Genomic DNA, 13,352 nt, shown 5'->3' on the forward strand with positions numbered 1-13,352 from the left:
GGAAAGACAATATTAAGACCCCAGGTAAATGAAAAGGTTTATAGCTTGTCTTCTATAATCAACTTATTTTAAAAAGTATTTTTTAAAAAAGCACTTTTAAAAAGCTATATGTATTTGGCTAATTAATTTTAAGTAATAATTAATGTTTGATCTAACTTTTAAGAAGTACTTCTAAGAGTATTTTTCTCAAAAGTAATTTTTTAAAAAAGTACTTTTGGCAGAAGTTATTTATTTTAATTAATTTCTAAAAAACAGCTTCTGCTACTCTGCACAAGCACTTATTTTCAACTCACTTTTAAAAAAAAACACTTTAGAGAAAAATAAACTTTGACCAATGTGTTACGGATTATCTTATCTTTTTATTGTATTATGTTTTACACAATTTTGAGATTGCGAATAAATTATTCGGGTCTTGATTGAAAATCTAGTTAAGTCCAACTCGTATTTAGACATTGTTTAGTAAAGTTGAATGCTAATTAGGATTTACTTAATTAGCAAATTAAATAAATTAAATAATCTTCAAAAGAAAAAGAAATGCATGGTGATATTTTAAGAATAGCATATAGGTATTTAGTCGTGAGATTACAGATAAATCTCGACGGAAACAATATTAGGTGTTTTTTTTCTCAACTTTTAAAATCTCAATGGGCAAGGTTACTGGTAGGAGGGTAACACATATTCGACAGAATTAGTCGAGGTGTACGGGAATTTGATTCGCACCGACGTCATTGAAAAAATAGAAGTAGGGGTCTGTTGGTAATTATAACGCTGCACCTCACTGGTGCATGGCGTAATGGGTGCAAGTTGCAACTCCAAGCCCCGTTCGCAAGCCTTCAAAGTTCAACATGTCAAATATTTGCTTTAATGGCAAACAGCTACACCATCTAAAGAACTACTTATTACACTTCATAATTCACGTTTATGCTTTCATATATGCACTCTTTAGTCTTGAAAACATGTCAGCAGAGTGGGTTTCGACTTTCGACAAGCAAATACTGACCAATAATTTGCATATAGAATTTGAAAAGAAATTTCTAGGCCTTAATTAATTCATTTGCATAAAAGGACATATCCTCCATCATAAACAAATAGTGCGTCTAATAAGTAGGATGGGCAACTCAACCCAGTAAATGGAAGTGTTTCAGAATGCATAAAAAGCAAACCTTATAATGCCCCATGAGATTGAACAGAATCAGCACTTTTTGTCGATTAATATTTACAGGAAAACTAACAAGGAAACCAACAAACCCATAACAAGATTGACTCCTTAGAAAATTATGTATACACTGATCACTTCTATCTCTTTTTACATCAAAGATGCAGTGAGAAAATGAACGAAAGCTAAACTAGTAGATATGAATACGACAGAGAGAAGGCACTTAATCTGATTTTGAAAAAGGCATCATGATTCATCTTCTGACTCTGAAGTCTCGACTTGGTCTGCTGGCCCTTCAATTGTACCAACAACTCGTCCTTGCGTTGGTTGTTGCAGTATACTCCCAACTAAATAAAAAAAGGAAATTTAATGGGTTAAGCCTATCACATTCTGATGTAGGTACGTATTCCAAACAAAAATATGAAAGTACTTTTCTTCTGTAATTATATGACGGATAAATATTGATGTTCACCATGAAATAGCTCGTGGAAGCTAACATAAGATGTTTCCCGTCAAAATATATATCATGGAGATCCGTCATATAAAAGAACTACCTGATAATAAAGTTTTGCCAAGAAGCTCCTTTGCAAATTGGATTTCTGATTGGTGGGTGCTAATAAATTTATCCTGCATATTTTATTTGTATAAGACAATCAGAATAACGATTCAAAAATCCTTAAGAAGCTGTACATATACACGTAAGAGGGAAACTATTGAACTAGAATCTTAAGCAGTCCTATGAGACTACATGCACAAAAACAGTTTCTTCCAACCTCACACTGAAATTTCCGACAATCTTTGCAAGAAGGCAAAAGCAGAGGCGAATTTAGGATTTCAACTTTAGGTTCAACCTGTAAGTTATGGGTTCAGATATACTACTTGTTGCAATTTAGTGGATTTTTCTATATAAATTTGTGCTCCGCGTCAAAAGTATTGGGTTCAGATGAACCCGGTAACACAATGTTGCATCCAGCCCTCTGCTAAAGCATCAAGAAACAACAATGATCCTAGTAAAGTGAACTAGATGACACTTTACATAACCTTCAATAAATTGGCAAGTGCATCTACACATATGATAGGCAAATATATAACATATGATAATAGATAACTTTTACCAATTCTCCATGAGATAACTCCAAAATATGATCCAGTCTTGCTTGATGTCTCATGAGGAAAGGGCGCAGATGGTTCGTGTACAATTGCTTAGCACCCTGTGTAACACCAAAAAGAGTGCATGACTTTCCAAAAATCCATTTTTAGTGAAAAAGTATAAACTTCAAGCTAAAGCTACATCCTTAACTCTAATTAAGCAGTTCAGCCGAATTCACCTCAAAAGCAGCGAGATATGTTTTTCTTTCCAGGAGGTTTGGCCTGACACACTCGCAAGTATGTAGAGATTAGGGCATTTTCTAATTTTAATTGACAAAAAAGAAGTCACAGAAGGCCCCAGTGATTATTCTAATTTTTAAAGCCAGTTCACTATCCTCACCATTCTCTTTTTTTCCACTGTCAACCAAATTCACTAGCTTCACCTCACCCACCATCCCTAAACCATCCTCTTTTAGACTCCCCTTCCTTGTCTCTTGCTTAAAACGTAAGCTCCACATTCCTTTTCTCTTATTTGAGACCTGGGCTCCACCTACTTGCCTTCTCTCTCTCCTTTTCATCCCTGTAAATCGCTTCATCTATCTTCTCGTTCCAAATGTGTTATTCTTCTACTGTTCCTTGGTTTTCTCTTCACCAGCAGAACCACAAGTCTCTCTTATGGGAAGAGTATCCAGTTAAAGTTGTTAGCTCCGAAAGTCATGGTCTTCCTAATGGAAAAGAGGTACTGGCTATATTTCCCAAACACTTATCTTACGAAATGAGAAGGGGATATATTCAGGAGATATAATCCATGATAGTGAATTGTATTTTGCACGCATCCTCCCCCAAGCAGAATAAGCAAAATGGAAAGGAAAGAAAAAGATAAAGGTCAAGAAACAAAAATAAAAGTTGAACTCACATCAGAAGATGGAAGTTGAAGCCAAACAAGAAATGCGAACTTCACATGATAGTATAGTGGGAACCTATAAAATAAGACAAAGCTCTTCCGTGTTACAAGAGCAAGGCTAGAAAAAGTTGGTATTCCCAAACTAATAACCCCATGGAACCACATGAGAGTGGCTATAAAAAAATTAGAAACGGAAAGGAAAGCAGTTCAGTACCAGTAGAGAAATTTATCCGTGAATGCTTCGACGATACTGAAAGATCCATATACTGCAAGTAATATATAGTGTATATATATGTAGAGAGAGAGAGACAGAGTTACTTATGGTTGATTTAAAAGAGACATGGGCAAGATAATTGCAATCACATAAAAGTAAAGCTAGTTACTGTGCGGCATTCAATCGATGGTGATTAGACCTTGAATAGGTTAAGCACAGGTCACAACTCACCAGGAAAGCAAAAGTATTCAGCGGGAGTGGGGGTTTCCATTTTTTATTTTTTTTGGGGGGGTAGCGGGTCAGTGACAGCTATTATAAAATTATTTACTTCTTCAAAAAACATATCATCATGCCGCATACAAATTCTTAATTGCCTTCAAAAAGATGAAGTCAGTATCGTTATAGGATCCAAAACCAGAAGGAAGTGGAAGAGAAAAACAAACACCAACCTGTACCGATTGCCTACTTTCTATGGATTTGTATATCAATTGATATAGCAAGTAATTCAGATATTACAAGTATAGAAACGCCATTCTTAAAAAAATGAGATGATTTAAAGGAGGATCTAACTTAAATTCTTGTTGTATTTTCTTGTTCTGTAGACCAGCTTCTTTTTATTGCTTTCAAGTGAAACCCCATAGATTAATTTCACACGGTATTAGGGAAATAGGAGGACACATAATAGAACCTAACATAGATACTTTGTGGTGAGAACATCAATCAGTATCTAGTGGAGAAAAGTGGAACTTCAAGATTTGCAAAGCAAAACAATATTTGTAACATTTTGAAAACCATCACCACCTGCCCAGTACATAAGCCATTTCTGTTGCTCCTTTTTATCCCTCATCTCAATTGCTTTGAAGGTAGAATAAACAGGCAAAACAATCGCCACAGAACAGCTGCAAATAACTTTGAAGTTTAATTAGAATCCTCCACTTGGCCAAACAAGATGCAGCTAAATAAATAGAGTGAAAACTTAAAAGTAATAATGGGAAAAGTCAATTGGGATCATGAAAAGAAAAATCTCCAGACTCGAATAAGAGCTCACCATGCAGTGCGGACAACAACATTAGTATTAAGAGGGCTAAGAAGCAATTTTAACCCAATCTGCATCAAAAGAAAGTGATGTGAGACCTGAAAAGAAGAAAAAGACTGTACCTTCTAAATGCATGACATGAATGAAAGTTGTAAGCACGAGGATGAAAGAAAGTTGTAAGCACAAGGATTACCAGTAATAGAAGAGAAGTTTTAGTGAAGCTTGAAAAGTAAAACATGTAAGATGGACCTCAAGGATTGCACAACGTGAGTGGTCAGCCAGTTCAAACACTCTTAAGACTGGAGGAAGGAGTATAGGATACTTACAAATGTTACCGACTTGTCAAGCAACCATAACTGGCAAGAAGATCTAACAGATCATTGTCTGTTTCGACATGTCCTCAGAACATTACAGCATTACAAAAACGACGATACTCTATTTATGCTTCCAACAATCTGATTAATTGGTTTATTATTTTATACTAAAGTATTTATATATTTGGGTCGTTTAGCAATGAGGAATTTGAGACCGATTGGTTGAGATAATTTTATCTAGTCTCATCACACCTTTGGAAGGCCCATCTGGAAAACCCTCATTGTTTCATCCAATGTGGAATAAGCCAAATGACAAAAATGATCCTCTAATATAAGAAATTATCCTGATGTGTCTTTGGCCCTTCATATGACTTTTAAGTGAAATTTTTTAACGTCAATTCGAGGCATATCGGAAATGAAAAAGGCAATCAGTGTTTGTCTGGTACATTATCCTTCATGCCAGACATGACATAGAAATTTAATCGACATGCTATTTCCGTTGTCCAATCTAATCCGGAAGGATTGGATACCCCTTTCCCTAATATAAGGACTGATATACCACGATCCCTCAATCTAGTATTTCAGAGAACGTTGTTCGATCGGAGAGGTAATCACTAAAATCCACCAAGAACTCATTAACAATTCTGTCTTAAGAATGAGAAACCATTTAAGGAAAGAGAGATTTACAATATGCAACAGTTGTTACATGTAATTGCGAAGTCGAAAGTGTAAATCATCTGAATATTACACTCCCCAGTTGCTGCTTCTGGAATCTGGTGTATGTTTCTGAGTCCCTCTGGGATACAATGGGTCATGCTTAAATCTACGAGACATTTTTGGTTTTGCTAAAAGTGGAAGAAAATTCAGAAAAAAGACATGTAATGGTCTGAAAGACTTCTACTATATGTGTTATGTGGCAAGAGAGTGATCAGAAGTGAAGATTAAACTCTCTACTGTCTAACACATTCTTCTTTTAACAGTTTTATGTAATTTTACAACTGTAAACGATTAGATGTTGCTGGACACCTGCATCATTTGTTAGGGACCAAAACGTTTGCATGTAACACTTGATCTTGGCACCTTCTTGGCAAAGACAGAGCCAGGAGTTGAAGTTTATCGATTTTAGATTCTAATTTTTTTCTTTAAGTTACTGAGTTCTAAATTAATAGTAATATATACTTAGTCAATGAATTTTTAAGACAAATACCTGATTCTTGGTGCCGTTTGAATGAATATATCACCACTTTACTTATAAAAAAAAAAGAAAAAGAAGACGCTGCTCGTAACAGGGAGAATATACAGGCGATAATTATCCCGCTAAATCGAAACAACAGGCATAGCCTAAACCCTTAATTGCTAATGATGCTACAACAAATCCCAGTTAAATAAAAAGACACCCTGATTTGCATATGAAATTTAGTATGGACCACAGAACTGGAATTAAAAAGGGTTGTCATTAGAGGCAGTGGCAGTAAGATCAGTGTTTAGGAATAGTAAATATTGGAGAGAGGATACCTCGCTGGAGAGATTTGAGGCAAACATAGCCATTCCTGCCATTTAACAGAGAGAGAATCTTTTTTCAGTTTCTTGGGAATTTGAGCATCAATACTGCAATCTATAGACTTTTTTTTGTGAAATTACATATCACCTCTTCACTTTATGAAAATTCACTCCGCTCCTCTTTCCTAATTTGTTGATCTAACCGCCCTCTTCCTCTGTATAATTGGGAAAATAGCACACTTTTTTTACCGCTAATCAAATTTTAGCCATGTTATCAATGGAAAAAATACTAGACTAGGAGCCCATTTGGATTCACTTATAAGTTGCTTATAACCTGTTTTCATTTTTTTTTAGTGTTTGGCTGATCAGCTTAAAGTCATTTTGTGCTTAAAATAAGCTCAAAAAAATAATTTGGGTCATTTGACTTAACTTATCTAAAGCAGCTTATAAGCTGAAAACAGCTTATAAGCCCAAAAAAAAATAAGTTGGGTTACCTCAATTTTTTTTTTAAGCCACTTAAAATAAGCCCATCCAAACAGACTCTAGAATATCCTTGAGGTGTTTGGCTAAGCTTATAAGCAATTTTTAGCTTATCTACACGGTTGATAAATATTAAAAGTGCTTATAAGTATAAGTCATAAGCCGGTCACCCCACCTTATAATATTTTAGCTTAAAAGCACTTTTAGGTTGGCCAATAATTTTACTATTCTATCCCTAATTATTTTTTATAATTCCTAAAAAACCCTTCTTTAAAAACAAAAGTCGAACCCTCCTCGTGATTTTAATCCTTCACCAGTTCTTCGAATCTATGACTTCTGTAACCTCTTCAACGTCAACAACTCTATTCTACAAATTCTTCTTGGTATTATTTGGGTGAGAAAATTCCCTTTTACGTTTTTAATTTGCATATTACATAAAGCTACATTATGATGTATTTTCTAATTTTTAAATTTTTTGGATCTCCAGTTTGCTACCAATTCCCTTCTACCAACTCGACGTCAATGACCGCTGATTTGTAGGTTTTATAAAGCATGGAACTCGATCTTATTACTCTACATTCTAGGAGATTCGTTATTGGTTTCAAAAGCTAATCAAAACATAAAAATAAATATTATTGATAAATACAAAATATGAGAATTCAAAAAAGAAGTAAACTGAAAACATGAAACCCTTTAATTTAATATTTATTAAGAATAATGTTATCTAATCAATTTTGAACTAAACCTAAATTGAGACATAAATCATTTTGTATTTGAATCAAACAATTTTTTATTTTATTTTATTTTATTTTATGAATCATTCGAAGAGGACAACTATCAATCTGGAATTTGAAATATTGTAATAATCATGTCCTATTAGTATAAACAACTTCAAGTATATTTAGGTCATGTTAACACAAAAAAAAATTGAAATATTGTAATAATCATGTCCTATTAGTATAAACGGCTTCAAGGATATTTAGGTCATGTTAACACAAAAAAATTGCTTATCAACATTTTTTTATCAAACACTTCAACTTCTTATTATTAGTTTCAACACTTTTATCCAAACACGTAATTGCTTATTTTTTAAACCAGTTTCAGCACCAAAAAATGATTATGAGCGCTCAATGCTTATCAACTATTTTAAATCAGCTAAGCCAAATGGGCTCTTATCTAAAAAATTTTTAGTATGGAGAATATATAGTAGAATATAAACACTTAATTTTACCTCTACTATTAGTTGAACATTCCAACTTATAAAATGATCATCTAAACATCTCTAACTCATTTCCATGGTGTCAGTTGAACACTCCGACTTTATAAAATGATCATCTAGACACGTTTAAAATTTATGTGTCATGTCATCGGTTATCCATGAGACACAGTTGATAAGGATCGATTTGGGGGAAAGGCCAAATCAATACCTAAAATGCGGAATTAAAGGATAATAAGAAATTAGGATGAGAATTGAAGAAAAGGGGATGAGAAAATAGGAATAAAAGCTAAACCCTAATGATAATGAATCTATGGACAAACCTAGATATATCTAACTTAGACCCTTCCAATTGGATTCAATCAAGAGAACTTATACTACTTGAAATCAAGGCAAGAGAAATTCAATTGAATCCATAAATGAACAACTCTTCATGAAATCAATGGAAATGAGGGTCACAAGCCAACATTGGAATCCACCATTGTCTATCACTAAAACTATAGCTACCTAGCTAAACAAACTATACTCAACAAGAGTATTCATCTTCTAAGGAATAAATGAAAGACTAAGTGTCTTATTTATACTAAAAGCTCTTACAACAAAGACCCTAAAGTGGCTCTTTGCAAAAATATCCCAACATGGGATCTTCATCTTCCAAACACCAATTGTCTTGCAATTGTAGCCCAAATTACATCTCTATCCTTGAATTTGGGATCTTGGCCATGATTTACATCTTATAGCCATAATTTGCACTTTAGCCCTTTGCGCTTTTAGCCAATTGGTGTAGAAGCCTCCACGATCTCTTCCCATGCTATCATCCAAACATCTCACGTCCTTCTAAGCATTCTTGTTCCATTTAGGATCATATCATCTTCCCTTTCTTCAAAAAGATTCATACTCGAATCCGAACTTAGCAAAATCCAAGGGAAGACATACGAAGACATATTCCTCAACGCATGAGGGTTGGCACAAAAGGCAATAATCATAATTTCACCCCAATGAGGGAAAACTTGTGGTGCAACTACACATTAACCACTACCAAAAACAAAAGTTCCACATATGAGCATCAAGAAATTAATTCCTCCAAGATAGTGTCAAGACTAAATCGCACAAGGTATCACCGGGATCAAAAGGGAAGAGTATACACATATCTCGGTTAAGAGCAAAATCATCTAACCCATAAAGACTCCTTTGAGCATAAGATGCACCCCTATCACACACAAGAGCGTCATCATATGCAAATAAGTAATAAAGAAAGGTGTCACGCAAAATAACTTCTTCACCTATGTCATCCTACAATGTAGCCTCACTAGGTTCAAGAACAATATCATGCATTGAGCCACTAAGATTTTGAACATGCAATGAAGAATTAGCAATTTGTAGGCAAGTATCACTTTCTTTTTCGACATTCCCCTTCTTTAAAGGGCGCCCATCACTTTCAGAGGTCTTTCCTAAATTCGACGTGGGTCCATCAAGTAGGTAACAAACCCTCAAGAAGGACTTTTCATCAATGAGGATGGTGTCAACAAGTTGGTCCACCCCATGTTTTTCATCATGACCAAGCTAATCATCATCACATAGTGACTCACAAAACACACTATAACCCCAAATGTGGCTACATGTTCATCATGACAATACAATCCACTATGCACATCACCCTCACTAGTCATGTTATCATTGAATAAGACATAGATTAAGAGAGAAGATTCCATGAACAACGGCAAATCAAAACATGCAATTTCACTCTCAAAAAGACAAATGTCACCTTTCAAAGCATTTTCATTTTCATGACTAGCCAAATGATCAATTATATCGACAACCCCACTAAATTAAGGCTCATTAAGCACATCACAAAAATTCTCAATTAGTGGACTATCATAGCAATCAAATTGATCAACACAATTATCCACACTAGTTGAAGGCAAATCGATCTTGCAATAAGAATCAACTCGGTCATCGCTAGGATCAACTAGTGGGTGAACTAACAAATCATATGATAATGTATTAACATGCAAATCATAAGGATCAACACTAGGTGGACACAAATTGATCTCACAAGAAGAATCAAGATGGTCATCAATAAATCAACTAGTGTTGGATCAACCATATCAACTATATTGCCAACAACCAATGAAGACTCACTAAGATCATCACAAGGTAAAGGCTCATTAAGCTCAAGTAAGGATAAGTTATCATTCACACTCATTTTAGCATCATGGTTACTCACATCATTTGGAGTATTAAGATTAGCTATTTTACCTTGAAATTCTCATAGAACGTTCTCTTTACCTCAGTTTTCAACCTTGGAGTCCATTAGCTCCTTCGGGAAGCTTTCAACTACCTCATGAAATTTCAAAGTTTGAAGTTCATCATTTGGTTTGCTTCCAAAAATACCTGCACCATCATTAAGATAACTAAGAAAGCAAAGTTATATGAATTAGAATAGGGTTGTGACAACTCCCTCACATCACTCCTTACAACCTCTCTTTTTTCCACTATAGAGTTGTCACTTTTCACTCCCCTCAATATTTTCTCTCTCAATTTCATGGGAGTTGGAACAAGTGTCAAGTACTTCTTTACAAAGGTTAAGGGAACCCTCCACTTTGCTCTTATATTTCGCTTCGCAAGACTTAGATTTCTTCACCTTCATTTGTTGTTCCTTGCGTAAGCATTCCATCATTAGGTGAATCTTTTCTAAATTCTTCTTTGCCCATTGTGGGATTTCGGGACCACTCTCCATAGGACAGGGTTCACTTGCAATTGCTTCATCTTTAGGAAGTACGGGTGGAAAGAGAAGTCTCCATTGTTTGTCCACTACATACTTGTACCATTCTTGCCCATATGAAACCTTATTGCCTTGGAACCAAGGATTCCCCAAACACAAATGACAATTGTCTAGTGGAAGTACATCACACCAAACCTCTTTTTGGTATTTGCCGTGGGTAAAGAACACCCTTGCGCTCCTATCAACTAAGTACCCTTTTTTATCATAGTAAGGGTCTCATTTCATCAAAAACTTTATACCCAATGTCTCAACCACTTGAGGGGCAAGGTAGTTGCCGTGGCTACAATGAATCCAATAGAAGGACATACCCCACACTACCAAGTAAAGTTCACCTTTGTCTCAAGAATTCACCTCTTCGGTTCATTTCGCACTTGAGACCTTGCATTTCTTCCATCACATATCAATACTTCCCTCCTCCTTCCTTCGACATCATAACTATATTGAGAACATGATACCTTTGTATTAGGCTAAGAAATATGATTCATTGTATTTCTTGAAGTAACAAATGTATTCTCTCTACTCTTTCTAGGACGACTCCTACTTCGTCCAACCCACACATTTATACCACTTCCCTTAGAATAGGAGGTATCACAATTCAATGTACGTGAATAGCCACTGGAAGATTCTTCAGAATTATCATGTTCAACATTGCTATCTTCATAGACATAGTCACCACAAAGCGCATAACCATAAGACTCATATTCATCACAACTTCTTAATTCATGCAAGTTTCCACCAATTATTTCATATCGTAAGTGTGAGGAAGGAATATACCTCAAGTCGCCTCCATATCCATGGTGTGTAGCATGAGTCTCTTCATAACTCTCGTCTTCACCATAGGAGTCTTCATTAAGTTCCCCTACTCCTTCATCGTCTTCATAAGGCCCATGAGATCCACTTGTCTCATATTCACCTCCGGAGTAGTACTCTATACCCTCATATCGACCATTGTCATAGGTCACATCATCTCTCCCATTGCCTCCTTCACTATCATAGTCAGGACTACCCTCCATTGCTAGAGGCATAACTCTTTAAATCATCACCACAATATTTCGAAGCTATGGATGACATCCTTATATCTCCTCTCCTTATGACTTTCCTTCTTGTACCTACAAAACGAGCAAACAAGATTAGTACTAAAGTTCCTCACGTCACTCGTATTTGCACTCAAGCTTACCACTCAACCTAAAACTTCTTCCAAAGTTGGTCAAGAACCCTTTATCCAAATCAATTCACAAGGTTGCTAATCTTTGTGAAAGAGTATATTCTTGTTAATTGAAAGATGGACGACTCGATTAAACTAAAGGACTTGAGCCAAAGAAGTTTCAACGAGGTTAAAATGATAAAAGCTTGAAAAAGTATTAGCACAAAAAGAAATGGGACTCAAGAACTAATCAACAACTAAGTAAGGTCAATTACTAGTGTTAATTAGCTTGGAAGATCAAGAAAGGATGAACAAATACCTAACGAAACTTAGAACTTAAAATGAAGTGAAACCAGGTTGAAGAACAAACTATGCAATTTCGGGTAAATTCACCCATATCTAGGGGTTATGGCTTTTCATATGGGTTGCTAATGGCATGTAATATAACCCTGTAAAGGGTCGTTGCGGGCCCACAAACGGAAGCATAAAATGCATTTGAGGAGTGCACTTTGTGGTCCATATTTTGTGACCATAAATCAGCAACAGTAGACAAGTTTTTTGGGTCAATTTGACGGATCGTCTTTGATCTGCGATCTGTAAAATGGGACCATACAAGCAGAAGCATAAAATGCATTTGAGGAGTAAGTTTTACGGTTCGTATTTTGTGACCGTAAAACGGTAACAGTGAGCTCAAATTTTGGAACCAATTCACGCCTTAATTTACGGTCCGTAATTGTCTTCATAAAAATCCTTCAGTGATGACGTATTATATTTCGTACCTTGATCTTTGGGCTGGATTTTTCTGAATATTCCTTGTATTTGAGATACCTTGAGCCCACTATATCATATGTTTTGCTAAATTTGGCCCAACAAACACTTTTTTAATTTTTGTACTTGAAATTTTGGATCAAAAGGCTTCTTTGAGTGTCTTCTTCCTTGTGAATTTATGAAGATGCTCAAGAACACTAAGAACACCCAAAATTCAATGCACTCCAATTTCAACTTGGATTAGCTTCAAATTTCAGATCTAACCTCCTCTCGACTAGGAGAACAAAGCCCACTCCAAATTGAACTCAATTAAGCCTCCAATCAACCAACCCACTTTGTGTTCTTTAAGGTTTGAAGGTCCTTCAATAGTGATTTCTTCAAAACACCTCCAAACACTCTCAAATTCAAAATCTAGCTAGATTTGATATCAAGGAACTCAAATCTAACCTCAAATACACACAAAACACAACACCACAACAATTTTCTTTTTAATTTTGAAAATTTCATTTTTTCCAAAATATGAAGAACCTAGGATTGAGGATTGTAGAAACAACACTCTAGCCTAAGCTCTGATACCAAATGATAAGGATCGATTTGGGGGAAAGACTAAATCAATACCTAAAATGCGGAATTAAAGGATAACAAGAAATTGGGATGATAATTGAAGAAAAGGGGATGGGGTAAGAAGGATAAAAGCTAGACCCTAATGATAATGAATCTATGGACAAACCTAGATATATCAAACC

At 35.3% G+C, this 13,352-nt stretch overlaps 1 protein-coding gene across 2 annotated transcripts; it reads right to left on the reverse strand.

Moving 5' to 3' along the window:
* Nucleotides 1-1,153: 1,153 nt before the first annotated feature.
* On the reverse strand, nucleotides 1,154-6,474 carry LOC132632485 (HVA22-like protein k). 2 transcript variants are annotated; one of them, XM_060348446.1, is made up of 9 exons: nucleotides 6,362-6,474; nucleotides 6,229-6,263; nucleotides 4,412-4,470; nucleotides 4,165-4,262; nucleotides 3,364-3,415; nucleotides 3,162-3,225; nucleotides 2,272-2,367; nucleotides 1,711-1,783; nucleotides 1,154-1,503 (listed from the first exon to the last, which is right to left on the reverse strand). In XM_060348446.1, exons 2-9 carry the CDS (start codon nucleotides 6,259-6,261, stop codon nucleotides 1,403-1,405), a joined length of 576 nt encoding a protein of 191 aa, XP_060204429.1. In that variant the 5' UTR covers nucleotides 6,262-6,263; nucleotides 6,362-6,474; the 3' UTR covers nucleotides 1,154-1,402. The 2 variants fall into 2 exon arrangements, with proteins under 2 accessions (XP_060204429.1, XP_060204428.1); XM_060348445.1 differs by having other exon boundaries at nucleotides 6,229-6,369.
* Nucleotides 6,475-13,352: the final 6,878 nt, after the last annotated feature.

Source organism: Lycium barbarum, chromosome 3 (genome assembly GCF_019175385.1).
Source record: "Lycium barbarum isolate Lr01 chromosome 3, ASM1917538v2, whole genome shotgun sequence".
NCBI lineage: Eukaryota > Viridiplantae > Streptophyta > Magnoliopsida > Solanales > Solanaceae > Lycium > Lycium barbarum.